Below are 15320 nucleotides of genomic sequence, written 5' to 3'. Positions count from 1 at the left end.
TGCCTTGCTGGGGAGTGAGAGACAGGTAGTCTGCGTGATAATAGGTAGTAGACTCTCTGAGAAGGAGATGTGCTGGTTATTGCTTAGTTAAATTTCCTTGATTTTTAGCTAGGTATGTGGCTGATTAGAAAAAGGGCCAGCTCCCTGCACAAATCTAGGTGGCTCAATCCGTGAAGAAATAAATGCATCCCCCTGGAGCTGTGCAACATGGTGGTCCTGCCCAGAGTAGAGACATCATTTTCCAGCTTCCCCTGTAGGTAGCTGGGGTGGGTTTCTAAGATGTGGCCAATAGCATGTAAAGGGAAGATCTGTGTGTGACTTCTGGAAAGAGTTCTTATAGGAAGCAGTTTGGGTTTTTATTTTCCTTTTCCCTTCCTGCTGGGTAGAATAGTGAGGTAATGGTTGGAGCCTCTGCAGCCATTTGGGGCTATAAGGTAGCAGCCATATGCTGAGGATAGCGGAACAAGAAGATAGAACAAGCCTTAGTGTTTGATGATTGTGAAGCCGTTACACAAGCCCTGGGTTGCTGACTCCTGAATTCTGTTTATATGAAAGAAAATCAAAATATTTATCTTGTTAAAACCATTGTCATTCTGGATTGTCCATACCCTCAGTCTTTACGGATACACTTTTTAACTTGTCCCTCTTAGGAAGTCTGTCCTTATCTAAAGGCTAACACTATCCAGGAATCTAGGGCAGGCACAGGGACCAGGTTGGTCCTTTGCTGCCTGCCGCCCATCCTCTTACCTTAGGTCTCTTCCAGTCTACCCGGGTGTGGTCCCGAGCATCACTGTTTTTCCACTGCTGCATGATCCTGGCCGGGATGGTGTCTGTGTAGTTCACCAACTGGAAACCTGTTACGTTTGCTCCACTCTCCTTGAATTTGTTTAAGTCAATGTCCATGAAACCCTGGGTGGAGAGGAAGGGAAAGAAGTCAGAATATGTTGCCTGGGTACATCCATTTAACCATGTTACAGAATCACAGCCTTTTCCACCCAGTTCCTACTTAAGGTGAAACTGACTTAATGGAGAGACAGTTGTGTCTCCCTCCCTTCTGAATTCTGTTTTCACTTAGTTTGTGCACAGAGTTAGCACAGTGGTTCAGAGCCCTTGCTCAGGAGCCAGCCATGCCTGGGTTGAAGGTTGGGCTCTGCTGCTCCCAGCTGTGAGTTACTACCTCGGACCAAGTTCCCTGATGTTTTCTCGTACGAATAATGGAGGTTAGGAGGCGGGGGAGAAAAAGCAGTGCGATGATCCACGTGATCAGTAAATGGTGGCTGAGATTACTGTGACTACACAGATATGCAATAGAATAAAAAACAAAAGAGGGGGAGGGTTTTCCTCTACCATCACCACTCTCCACCCTTGTGAGAGGAGAGGAATCTGAAGTCCGTTGGGGGCAGGCGCCTGAGGGCTCCCCAGTGTCACCAGCGTGTCTAGAAGAGGCTGCATGCTGATTACCCCTCCCCCTGTGCTCTTTCCTGGGCCGCAGCCGAGGTCTTCTCTAGCCAGTGAGTCCTGATCAGTTTTCATATCTGCAAAGCATTTTTTATTGGGAAAAAGTTTCCTCCCCATTTGGTAAAGTTCATTGAAACTCAGGAAGCCTTCAATTTAGAAAGGAAACCTTGTATTTCTATAATATATTCCATAGTGTACAATACTTCCAGATCTACGGCCGCATTTCACTTTATGGCTTTATAAGGTAGAAATTATATGTTTATTTGTCAGATAAAGAAATTGAGACTAGAGTGGGAGAATCGTCTTCACAGAGTCATTCATTGATTTAGTGGCAGAGAGGGGACCAGAACTAAGGTCTTCTGTAGGTCTTCGCTCACTTGCTCACTTGTCATTCAACGAACATATCTGAGAACCTGCAGTGTACTCTTCTAATAGTGAGAGAAACAACTTCCTTCTCTTACAAAGCTTACTTTCTAGTGGGAAACAGAGACCATAAACAAACAAACTGTTAGGTATAAAATAAGCTGCAAGGATATATTGTACAACACGGGGAACAGAGCAAATATTTTATAAGACCTATAAATGGAGTATAACCTTTAAAAATTGTGAATCACTGTATTGTACACCTATAACATAGAGTATTATACATCAACTATACTTCAATTAAAGAAAAGTAAATATGTAGCACAGCGTCTAGAGTACAGTCCAGCAGAGTACACTCTGCTGTAGCTGTGAGTCCTCTGAAGGAAGATGAAGTGGGGAAAGAGGTTGGGGAGGGGAGGGCAGTGCCATGCCCTGGAGTCACGATCCGTTTGAGCCCCCCTGAGATCGTGGTGTCAGCACAGGGACCTGAGTGAAGTGAAGCCGTGTGAGTGAGCTCTGGGGAAATCTGGGGGAGAGCATTCTGGCTCAGAGGTCGGAGGATGTTTGGCATGTTCCAGAAAACGTTAGAAGGCTGGTGTGACTGTAGCACGGTGAGTGAGTGAGAGAGAGGGCAGGAAATGCAGTCGGCAGCCCAGGGCTGGATCACATAAAGCGTTGTGATCCCCGGGTTTCTTTTTAAGGTATAATTGGTGGCCCACTGCAGGAATTTGAGCAGGGATCATAAAGTCATTGCTGTCTGAGCTCCACAGCTTGGAGAAACTGCCAGACCCCTGGGGCTGAAATGGGGGAACGAGCAGGGGAAGCAGTTTGGTGGATTGAGGTTGGGGAGAGCCAAGGACTGGCAGCTGAGAGCCCGGAGCGCTGGCCCCAGCTCTGCCCGGGTCTCTTCATTTCTCACTGACTTGATCCAGTTTCCTTACCTAAAAGATCTAGTCATCAGTGACTTCATGACTCAAAGACATCCCACCCGCCCCATGCCTCTAAAGTTCTGCGGTTCTTTATTATTTCTATTTTATAAACACACGAAGCTCAGTTCCGCCCCGAGCCCTTGCCTAGCTGTTCTCTCTGCCTGGAAGTGAGCTTTCCCTGGCTGACTCCTGCCCGTATTTTTGGATCTCAGCTAAAATGCACTGTCTTCAGACAGCTCTTTCCTGACCCCTTATGTAAGATTCAGTTCTTGCCCTGTGGTGGATGCTATTCATGCCCTGCTGATTTCCACTCCCCCAGCCCTTAGACACTGATATTCCGCTTTATATACTAACTACAAATACCTATGACTTCACCTGCGTGCAGGGTAAGCCAGACGTATCGGGGATTTCATTCACCCAGAGCAGCTCTCAACCATTGACAGATGGGGAGTTCGTAGATAAATACTCCAGAATCCTCTTCCCTGGGTGGGGTAACCCTGAGGCATGCTCTACACCCAGGTCTAGAGCTTCCCTAAAGGATGGAGCTCCATAGCCCCGAGGGGTAACTGTCTTGGTTATGCACTTTTATCAGATGCCTGCTGTCCCTTCCCTACTTCACATCCCTGATTCCCTGCTGTTGTTTCTGGGATTCACATCCAAAGAAGCTGCTTGTACTTGAATTGCTGTCTTAAGACCTATTTCTAGTAGAACCCAGTCAAGTCACCCCCAACACCCAGTCCAGTCAGTTCCTTCTCAGGGTTCTGTTTATCCCCATTTGAGATGATCTCGTTTGCTCATTTATTCCCTTGTCCTCTCTCCTTGGGTTGGAATGTCAGCTCCATGAGGGCAGGGACCTTTTCTGTCTTGTTCACGGATGTATACTAGAACCTAGCACCTAGAACAATGCCTGGCACAGAGTAGGTGCTCAATACATATTTGTTGGGTGAATGAATAAAAGCCAAAGACTTTCCTCAAGCAAGAATGCTTATTAGCTAAGGGGAAGTGTGATCACCAGGCAGTAAATGCCGGTGGATGATTTTAATTGTTTGAAAAGAGAAGCTCATGTTGGAAATATATTTTATGATTAACTTTTCCCATAGCTACAGTTTACAGACATTCACAAGGGTCTACTGAATTGCACAGTTTCTAGCAAGCTTTTAGTACAGATGAAATCAGAATTAGGTTCTCGTACCCAATAGGCATTCAAAGACGTTCTACTACCTAAGAGTACAACCATCCTACCCCTGGTTAAAAGCTAATGCACAGTTGAGAGACTTCCCATAATTTTTAGAGATCTTAAAAAGAACATCTTGTTCATAAAGTAACTATTGAGAGAATAAAATGAAAGCAACCTCCTGTAGTCAAATTCTGTCGCTTGAAAATCTGTAACAAGCTCCCGGGCATTTTGTATTGACTGCCCACATCAATGTAATGGGGGCCATAGGAAATGGCAGAGTTTATTAAAACGTAAATGCCACTCAACTCCATCACCAGAGTGTCTGACTACAAGGTTACTGGAACCAAATCTCAAGGTATATCTAATCAAACTGATGGGACCTCTAACTGAACTCCTTAGCTCCCCTGAGAAGGAAGGGACAAAGAATGATAAAATAAGCTCCTATCTGTGCTGTTAGGTAAAAGACACAAAATGAGGGAATAATTTTTTTCTTTTTTACCACGTGAATATGTTTTCTTTTTAGTATTGTTAAAAAATAAAAATAGATCCTCAGGTAATTTTGATATATGTTGTTGGGTCAAACTCATCTGTTAAGTCCCTGGAAAGTGTGGGAGGGAGTGGCAGTGGCAGAACAGGGAAGAGAAGTCATGGCATTGGTTGACTCTTTGATAGGGTCTGTTAAGGGAGCCCTGCCTAATTTGTTGTCTCTTGGCCTGGAATTAAAGAACACTGGCGCTGTTAAATGCTCTACTGAAATGCAGCTTCGGAAGCATTGCTCCTCAGGATAACAGAAATGACAACAATGGCAAAGCTGTCACTTCTTATGCATTATATAACTTCATCTATACAGCCTTTTGAGAATTATGAAGTTGTCATTTAAAACTGAAAAATGAAATAATCAGTCGAGAGTCACCCTTGGATTTATTAAACATTTCCCAAGCTCTTATCCTGAGCCAGACATTCTATTAAATGCTTTATATACGTAATCCTATTTAATCCCCCCCAACAACCCTGAGAGGTGAATATGCACAGTAGGCACCGGGTGCTCATTTGCATAAGTGAGTGAGTATCTGTCCCAATTTTATGTGAGAGGAGCTGTGGTTCAGAGACCTTTGGAAACTCCCTTGAGGTCACCCAGCAAGCAAGGAATCCAGCTGTGGTCCAGCCATCAAATCTGTCTTCTTTGTCTGTGTTACACTGCTTTGCCAGTGGAGGAACGTGGGAGGCTAGCTTTAGAATGGCATTTCCATATTGCCCCAGACAGAGGGACAGAGAAGCTCAGACAGTGTGGCTGACAGTTAATAGCCTGGAACAGGTGTCTCGCTCTGCCAAAGAGAGGCCTTCCAATACAGCTTTCTGTCTTAAAGCAACGTCTGTGGGAGAGCACAGTAGGTTTCTCTCCTTGACACCATGATGGTGGTTAGAGATTGGTTAGATGTTTCTCAAGCCTCTGATTTATACGAAGTCTGTTAGTGCCCACCTACCCCACATTTATACCAGGAGTCAGCAAATTTTTCTTGATAAAGGGTCATACTGTGAATTTTTTAGGCTGGTGGGCCATGTGGTTTCTGTCGTAACTATTCAGTGTTGCTATTACGGCACGAAAGCCGTCCTAGACAGTAGAAAATGAATGAGCATGGCTGTGTCCACTGAGACTTGAATTTCACATAATTTTCACACGTCATGAAGTATCACTTTTCATTTTTCTAATAATTAAAAAATGTAAAACCATTCTTAGCTCATGAGCCAAACAAAATCAGGAGCAGTTGGATTTGACCCATGGGCCATAGTTTAGGTTTACGGACGCCTGAAGCAAAGATGCTGGCGATCAGATCAAACCCGTCGTTGTCCAGAGAGGAGACTAGTGGCCTCGAGTTGTAGGCTGACTAGAGGGGTAGCTGGGATTAGGATATGTATTCCCTATGTACTCATTGTAGAAGGCAATGCAATGCTGACCAGTCATTTAAATAGAATGACTGGGGGAAAAAGTGCTCAATTAATTAAACTGGTTAATATAGTCATTCCATCTCTCATATCTCAATGATAATTTTCGAAGGATTAGAATGAAAAGCCTTTTCAAATAATTATAATATCCTAAAGAGATGTTTAACAGTATAATTACATTAGACATGCTTTCACGTTGCTGTAAAGATTTAGAAAACGCTTTGAGGATCATGAGGAAGCTCTGAGTTATCATTATGACTGTTAATTATCATGTGTGCCTGGAAACAAAAGAACCTGATTATGTGTGCTTACTGGTTATTTAACCTCTCTGAGTCTTAGCTCTCTGGTCTTCAAAATGCGGATATAATAGCACCTACATCATAGAACTGGAGCAAGATTTAAAAAAAAATACATAAAGCACTTAGAGCTGTGTCTGGCACATAGTAAGTGCTTAATGAATGTTATTATAATCATCAGTGATTATGAATGTTATTATTATTATCATCACATTCACCATCATCATTATCACTGGGTCAAAAGAGGTTAGGTGTTGTTACAACTGCTTTGAAACCAGGCACTGGGTCAGGCAAGACACCTGAGCCAACAGGAGGCAGGTGTATAGGAACCCGGCTTTCAAAGGATAAAAAGCTTTATCTTCAAAGCCAGATTTCCTTTTTCTCTGGGGTTCTTTCCAGGGGTCACATACAAGCTATTCAGCCCTCATCGTCCTGCTTGGGCGGACACCGTTAAGGGGCCAAGGAGAAGGTTTTTTAACCAGACCTGGGATGCCGGAGAGAGTGCTCCCTCCATCTCCTCCCCTTGAGATCTAGAAGAGGTAAGTTAGAACAAATTGAAGAACTTGCACTTTATACTCTGAATGGCACAAGTTGAATGTGGCAAGTTTCCCCAAATTGTCAGATAAATTCTTAGATGACAGCTCCATAGAGAGGATAGTTATAGGGAAGTACAGTTTGAAAAGTCTGGTTCCATTAGAAATGCTTGAAAAAAGTGGGGATGTTCAACCTGAAAATAATGGAAGACTAAGAAGGGAAGTGAAGGATGTATTTGAATCCCAGAAGGGCTGTCGTGGGAAAGAGGTAGAAGATTTGTTCTCTAAGGTTCTGGAAGGCAGGCCAGCACCAACCAATGGACAGAAGTCATGGGATGCAGACTTTGGCTAAAATAATAGTGACAATAATAACCACCGTGCCTAACGTGTATCAGACCTGTACTGTGTAGTAGTAGACACTGTGCTGAGAGCTTTATTTGTATGATCTCATTTAATCCCGGTGACAATCCTGTGAAGCAGGTACTTTTATCATTCCCACATTGCAAATTAGAAAACTGAGTCTAAATGAATGGAGTAGCTTCTGCCTAACATAACATAGAAAGTGAGGGGCAGAGACCATAGTCATAGCAAGTGACAAGACTCTGGGCTTCTTTTCTAGCCATTGTACATTCTGCCCCCTCAACGTTAGTCCCATCAGTCTGATTCATTTATCTTCTGTCCTGCAATGAAGCCCTTGCCATGGCCTGCATCTTTATACTAAGAAGGAATTAGCAGGTTTCTAGGAGACCCAGGTGTTAGTCTTCAGCTCCTTTAATGGGTGCTGGTCATTGGGAGGTGAACCACAAAGCTCTTTATTTCTCTCTCTCTTGGGGTCTTTCCCAGCTTTCTCTCTGACTGCAGCCTTGCTTCTCATCTCCTTTAGACCTAGAAGACCGTGTGACCCTAGAGAGCAGGAACCTCAGTCCCCACGGTATCCACAGCCCAGTACCTGGAGCAGGCTGACTGCTTAATTGACACCAAGGGGTGAAACATATACAACAAATGTCTTCACTCACCCTTTGCATGGTTTTCTTGTAAGTTTCCATCCTGTCACCTGTCAGTCTCTCAGCTTTCATCTTGTGGACCAAAGAGGTCTTGTTATTGACTGTTTCTGTGTGTGTAGTATATTCTGAACTGGGTCATAAATAAGTAGTGTCAGGAAAATAATTTTAGGGACAACCGCATAAGTTCTGTCCTGTCTTTGAACTTCATGAGCTGTCTACCCTAGGGTAGTGTTCTCACCTTCTCCAGGCACTAGATTATTGATCTGCAAAATGAGGGCATTGGCTAGATCAATGATCTTTCAAACTGTTGTCCCAGGCTGTAGGCATTTCAGAGGCTACCACGTTGAATTAGTGGGAGGGCAGAAGGATGACATTCTGGATTCCCACCCTCCCTCTTCCACCAAAGCAGCTCTGCTTTTTATCTGTTTTACATACTGGGGTTCTCCCCAAGATTCCATTTGAAACTAGAGCTTTAAACGAAAAAGTTTGGAAACTTCTGAGCCAGTCGATTTCTCTCTTAAGGGCTTTTCCAGCTTTGATCTATAATTCTGTGATCACACAGGTGCGTGCGCATGAATATGGATGTACACGAATTCATGGAATATTCCTGGGGTGAGGACTTTGTTGTGTCCTCAAATAACCATGTCTCTGCATAAGGTCTTCAGATTTTCCTATTCTAGCCACTTTAACAGACCGAAACTTGAATGCGTCCTTACCCTATATAATCCCTCATAACATAGGCTTATCTGGTTCCTGCCAAGTCAATAAGACATTGCAGCTGTGCTTAAAGCAGCTAAAACACCATTCGATTTGGGAAAAAACCACTAGTGTTAACTCTTACCCAAGTACATTTGAAACCAGGGAGGCAGGTACCTGTACGCTTGGATATCAGCAAACACGCAAACAGACCTATCTCCCGAACACAAGTCCACTGCTGACAGATTATTTTAAAAGGTAATCTCACAAACCAAATTCAGTCTGTGGGTTTAGGATAAAATGCTGGCATTTTGTGGCAGAAGGTCAGGGGCCCCCAGATTGGGCTGTCAATGCATGAAGAAAGAAGTGCAGTATCTGGCCTGGGGTTGGCTGGTCTTTCAGAACCTCCCTTCATCTTAACTCTGTTCTAATTGGCTGCAGTCATGGGTAACACCTGGCCACGGCCACTTCAGAACAAGAGCCAGAGGGTAGGGGTGGGGTGGGCTTGTATGGCTGGAGTTCCTGGCAGACTTGAAACCAGCAATACCTTCCTTTCACCTGATCCAAACCTTCCTGTCCAGTGAGGCTCAGGCAAAGACTATAGCAAGCCCACCTTTGATGAAATGCCAGCTTAAACATTCTCAGGGGCTCCATAGAGCAGGCACCCAATGAATGCTTGGTGAAGAATGAATGAAAGTCCAAACGTATGATAAATTTGAAACCTACTAGGAATGGGGAAAGGAATATTCTTGCTATTCATTCATTCATTCACTCATTCACCTGTGAGGATCTAACATTGCCAAGTACATACTGGAGAAAGGGATGCAGCAGAGAATAAGATAGGTTTGGTCCTTGTTTTCAAGTTACTTAAGGTTTAGTGAGAAAGGTCCATATTACCCACATAACTATAGAGCAAAGTAGGTAGAACCAAACCTGAACCTGGAACTCAGGGAAGGCTCCCAGTGGAAGCAAGGAAGCTGAAAGAAGAGGAGGCTTTGGCTGGGTGAAGAGTGCAGGGAAGAACTCTCTAATTGGAAAGCACACATACTCAGAGATTCTGAATCAGAGTGACAGAGGGCGGTGAATCAGAGGAAATGTGTGTACACATCAACCTGGATTCAAATCTCAGCTCTGCCACCACCTAGCTGTGTGACTGCAGGCAAGCTACTCAACCTTTCTGTGCCTTGGCATCCTTTACTGCAAAATAAGAATCATTATAGCAGCTATCTCATAGGGATTAACTGCATTAGTCGTTATCAGATTCTTAGGACAGTGCCTGGTACATAATAAGTACTCACCTAGAGTACTCTAGAGTCTGTTTGCTTTTCTGTCTTAAAAAAAGGGACAAGTAAGGAAGTGAGGACTGAACCTTTCTAGTTACATATTACCCTAATCTCCTGCCAAAATAGGTACTTAAGGGGTCTGTCCCTCCTGCTTCTGAGCTGGTAGTGGCAAGGGGGTTCCATGCTCTGGAAGAGCAATTGCAGCTGCTGGCTTGTATATCTGAAATAACCCACTGACTGAGCATGGAAAGGGCCTTTCCAAATCAGCCAAGGTGTGCATGGCTGGCAAGGGCAAAGGATGCAAACACCCAGTGCTTGAGATGAATGGAGTGGCTTCTCCCTTAGAATGAAGGGAGCCAATGTGCTTCGAGAATTTTGTTTTGGCACCTCTGGACCACAGAGAGAGGCAGGAAAACCAGAACCGTAAATTGCACATCTGGAAAGGTCCTTTTGATCATTTAGTCCTTTTCAAAACCCTTGAACAAATCTGGAACAAATTGAGACACTCAAAAAAATAGAATTTTTTTTTTGCAAAGGATAATGAGTCAGTGGCAGAGTTGGGATGAGACCCCAGGCTTCTGCTGCACTCACTGTTATAAAACTTGATATAAATTAACTCACTTTATCTTGTGAGGTATGCATTAATATTCCCACCTACAGATGAGGAAACTGAGGTACAGAGAGGTGAGATGACTTGCCCAAGGTCACACGGCTAGTAGGTGACTGAGCGAAAATTCAAACCCAGGCAGTTTCAGAAGAAAACGAGTTTATTTCTGAGCTTTCTTAGTTACAATACCAGGCCTGAGAGTCATCAAGGTTTCTTTGATTTGGGCAGTGTTGCCCAATGGTCAACAAACCTAATCTTTGGAATTAGAGAGGTTTGAGTTCAAATTCCAGTTTTAGCCACATGACATTGGAAAACTTTCTTCAGCAACTTAGACATCCTTTTCCTCTCTTGTAAAATATAATCTCATCTCTCTTGGACGGATGCAGAAACTCTCAGTTCTCTAGAATGAATTATTCTAGAGCATGGGATGTGACTGCAAAGAGTAACATATACTCAGCCTTGCCCTTGCCTGATGGGATGCTTGGACCTCGTAGGAAGTGAGCATCCTTTGGGGTCTGGGACTTGATTTTCTACCCATCCATTTCCTCTTCCCTTCCAGAAGCTCTCTGCAGTGTAAGCTCTGGTGATCCTAAAGTAAGCCGTGTGTTCTCACTGCTACAGAAGAGTGAGGTGAAGCCGAGGGAGAGAGGGAAGGCTGTGTGGGAGGGAGAAGAGGACACTGGGATGGACTCCATCAGTGAGGGGTGACTCTGAGAGGGGCAGGGGGAGTGGGGAGGGAGTGCTTATCAACCTCTCTCTATCTCCTATTTCTATATGTTTCTTTCTCTTACACACACACACACAGAGGAAACTGAGAGGCAGCAGTGGGGTAAAAGAAGCCGCAAAGAACAGAACAAACAATTGCTCCAAATCCCAGCCCAGCTCTCCTGTTCAACTTCCGAGCGACTTCAAACAGGTTATGTCCCTTCTCTGGGTCTTAAGTGCCTCTTTTACAAAATGCGGGAGGGGTTGGGTGAGACGAGCCCCTGGGGACCCTTCAACTCTGGTTCTTTGGGATTCTTCAAGCCAGCGCAAAGGCACACTCTTCATAGGACTACTGGCTGCGTGGATGCACTGTCATGATCCTTCCCAGAAACCTGCAGCCTCCGGGGGCCTCTCGAGCCTCTGACCGCCAGGCTCTGGCAGTTGGGGTGGAAGTTTATGGGGCTTGCATTACTTTTTTCACACAAGATTTTTCTCTGGCATCCTTTTAAAAATTTATTTACGTGTTCCAATTGAGCTGGAAGACAAAGCCAAGTTGCTTCCAGGACAAAAGTAAAACCGCATGCCTCTTAGTGCTTCTGGTATGAGCCCAGTGCAGTGGAAGGCACACAGACATGCTTGGTTCATGTCTGATGTTCATTTGGCTGTTAGAACCTGTCCTGTGGGAAGGCATGGGGAGGGGCGGGGACAGGGGGTCGTCCAGGCTGAAGGAGCAAACACCAAGAACAAGCAGGGTAGGCGGTTCCTAATACACTCTTCCCTATCGCTGGGTATTATTCAAGCAGGAACCAGCTGGATGGGCTTCTGTTGGGGATGTTGTAGAGGAGATTCTGGCCTTTTATGGGAAGTGGACTAGATGCCCTCTGAGGCCCATCTCTACCTACTCATTTGCATATTCTTAGCTGTATTCATAGTCCCACGAGCCCTGATCTCTGCTTCTTTTAGCATAGACACAGGGACTTTGCCTTTAAGTGTATGTAATAAGTGGGTACCAACATTGTTTATTTCCTGAGAAGTCATTTCACTCACTCATTCATTCATTCAGTGACTTTTTAAAGAACACCATTACATGCAAGTCACTTTGCCTGGTGAACTGGGAATTCATCAGTGAGAAAGGCAGACATATTCCTTCTTCCAGGAGCTTACAGACAAACAGGGAGGAAGGTGTTACATAATTGGGTTTCAGTTGTGGATGAGATTGAGTTTGGCAGGGGGTTGAGGGACCTCAAGGATAGTATCTTGTCCCCAGATATTTAGTGTTTTCTTTCCCCACTACTACTAATGATGATGATGATGGTGATGACAATGATTATGATGGTGGACATTGTTAACGTTTACTGAGTGCTTATTTTGGGCCAAATATTACTATGAGCACTTATAAAGTATTATTTCATTTAATTCACATGATAGCCCATGAGGAGGTAGATGATACCACATTCCTTGTTTTTACAGATGAGGTGATGAAAACTCAGAGAAGGTAGGTCACTTTACTAATATCACACAGCTAATAAATATAAAACCAGAATTCAAACTCAGGTCTGTCTGACCCAGAGCCACCCTTCCCAACTACTGCTCCAGCTCCCTAACTAGAGGAACCATACAGGAGCCAAACGTGACCGTGGGTGGTATTGAGATGGCATGTGCAGAGGAAAGCGGCCGAGCTTGGCCTTGCAGAAGGCAGAGACAGCTTTCCCACCACAGGGGAGCAAGGAGATGAAAGAGCATTTCTTCTCAAGACTGATACAGCAAAGAGGTAGCAGCATGGAGCTGGGGGCTTGGGTGAGCCGCCACATGGACCAGAACTGCCAACTCTAACATTTCACAGGAGGTCATCTGCCTCCACATGGCGGAAATGGCTGACCACCCCGGTCCCCAAATCCCCCAGTAAGACCTGGGATGACCCGTCCTCCGTGTGTTTCCCTCAGCTACTTTGTGCACTAGAAATCACAGTTGTCCCTTGGTATCCGTGGGGGATTGGTTAAGGAACCCCCGCAGATACCAAAATCTGTGGATTCTCAAGTCCCTTATATAAAATGGCATAATGGTATTTGCATATAACGTACTCTCATCCTCCCGTATACTGTAGGTCATCTCTAGATTACTTGTACTACCTGATAAAATGTAAATGCTGTGTCAATAGCTAGAAATACAATATAAATGCTATGTAAATAGTTGCCGCTGTGTGGCAAATTCAAGTTTTGCATTTTAGAACTTTCTGGATTTTTTTTCAAATATTTTTGACCTGCAGTCAGTTGAATCCACGGACATGGAACCCACAAACATGGAGAGCCAACTGTATAATTATAATGAAATTCTATCAGTGTACAGTGGAAAAGATACCCAGTGGGAGTTTGAGAGCCTGAGTTTGAAGTCCAGGTTTATTGCTGCAACTGTAGGCAAGATTTAAACTGAAGCCTTCTTATCGAGAGCCTGTGTCCCCCTTGCACCCGTCCCCACCTCCTCCATGCTCAGCAGTCACATGGCACAGTATAAGAACATGGATTTTGGAGTTCTCTAGTCCTGGAGGGGAAGCCCAGCTCCATGACTTTATAAACTTTGTCACTGGAAAACTCACTAATCTTTCTGAACCTTAGTTTCTTCATCTGAAAAATGGGGATAATATTATCAACCTCCAGGACAATTATGAGGATTTAATAGGTAACTGTTTAAGTATATATCATAGTGTCTGGAATGTAGCAGTCATTCAATGAATAATAGTAATCACCATTGTTATTATTGTTGTAGTTACTTATTAGGGGTTTAAGAAATTCTAGTTCAATGGCTCAGGTTAGCCTGGTCATCCTATTCTTATGATCACATCACTTGGCTTTTGCCAGATTCCTGAGAGCCAGACTCCATTGAGGAGTGCTTGCCTTCCCCCTCTGCAGATCAGTCATGTAACATCTTGGATTCTCAGTTCTCATTTCTATAAAGTGGGGATGAGGAATTCTCCCTTGCTTATGTCATAGGAGTACTGCAAGGTTCAAAACCCAGTGGTGTGATTCATGTCAAAACATCACATGAGCTATAACTTGGTGTAAAAATGAAAGGAGTTGCTGTTATTGTTACTGGTGCCCCAGGAGGCACCATGTGGTCCACACAGAAAGACAACCAATATCTTCAGTCCTTCAGTGTTTCTCAAACTGGGGTCTGCTGGACCCTTTATAAATTCTCAGAGGTCTGCTAGTTCTCTACAAGAATTTTTAAATGTTGTGCTTTTTTATTTCAATGAAAGTCAGATCATCAATATAAACAATCTGATCATTTGTCCCATGCTGTAAGTATTCATGTTTGCAGTCTCAGTGGACTGAAGAATTTAACCATTGGCTCAGTGTTTCCTAAACTGTGCAGACACATTGTAGAGGTCCACATATCTTCCTTTTGAGAAACACCAATTTGTTCTAAGATTTGCGGCTGATGCATCACAGAGATAAAGAGCTATAACTCTGGAGCGCTCTGGCTGGTAGCTGTCTGCTATGATCACAGTCTCAGAGCAGGGAGTGAAAACCGAGTCAGTGCTGGGCTTGGAGGAGGACTGACAGCCAGACAAGAGAGCTTGGTTCATCAGGGGGCTCCAGGGCCCAGGGGCTTCTTTAAGAAATAATGGTAGAGTTCACCAATTTCTGCAAGGCTCAATTTCACTTTATGGACATACCAATGCTATGGAAATATAAATATACATCTATCCTATCATATATAAAATATGAATACATATATCAGCATATATATGCACAGGCATATATATGCATGTATACATACGGACACAACATGTGAATATGTACAGATGGGTAGATTTAGTATATGAAGTTAGGATTCTTCACCTATGCAGAACACTTTAACTTTTTCAAGGCATGGTGGCATTCAGCAACATGTTTGGTTTCCCCAGTGACTCCATGAGCATATAGAATAGGAACTATTATTTCTGATGTGGAAATTGAGGGCTGGAAAATTGCCCAAGATCACAAAGATACTAGCTGAGGATGGTATCTGGACAAAACGCATGGCTTTTCTTTTCTGTTCTTTTTTTTATGACTCCCTGTTATAAAGCTCTCCTCTGTGACCCACAGTCTCCTTCCATCCTCTCTTCTAGCGGCCCTCCAAAGCCAGAAAAACATCCCTCCAAAGTGCTCTGTTACGAGAATGCTGTTGGCTTCTTTGAAGCTCCTGCATTCTGACAGGGACAGAAAGAACTGCAAAATAAAATGTAGCTCCCTCTTTTTGTTAAATCTTTCAAAAGCTTCCTTCCTTAGTTTCTAACTCTTGTTACACCCTAATCACCAACACTCTGAAGGAGGAGGTCAGTTCCA

At 44.0% G+C, this 15320-nt stretch overlaps 1 protein-coding gene across 4 annotated transcripts in view; it reads right to left on the bottom strand.

Moving 5' to 3' along the window:
* Positions 1-15320, bottom strand: part of GRIA1 (glutamate ionotropic receptor AMPA type subunit 1) — a 302524-nt gene that overhangs the window by 113699 nt on the left and 173505 nt on the right. For all 4 annotated transcript variants that reach the window (XM_060146492.1, XM_060146493.1, XM_060146494.1 and 1 more), the window contains one exon: positions 748-909. In XM_060146492.1, the coding sequence (XP_060002475.1) occupies positions 748-909 (162 nt within the window). The remainder of the gene's footprint in view (positions 1-747; positions 910-15320) is intronic.

This window comes from Lagenorhynchus albirostris, chromosome 3 (assembly GCF_949774975.1).
Source record: "Lagenorhynchus albirostris chromosome 3, mLagAlb1.1, whole genome shotgun sequence".
Lineage (NCBI taxonomy): Eukaryota > Metazoa > Chordata > Mammalia > Artiodactyla > Delphinidae > Lagenorhynchus > Lagenorhynchus albirostris.
This window is presented reverse-complemented; position numbering and strand designations above follow the sequence as displayed.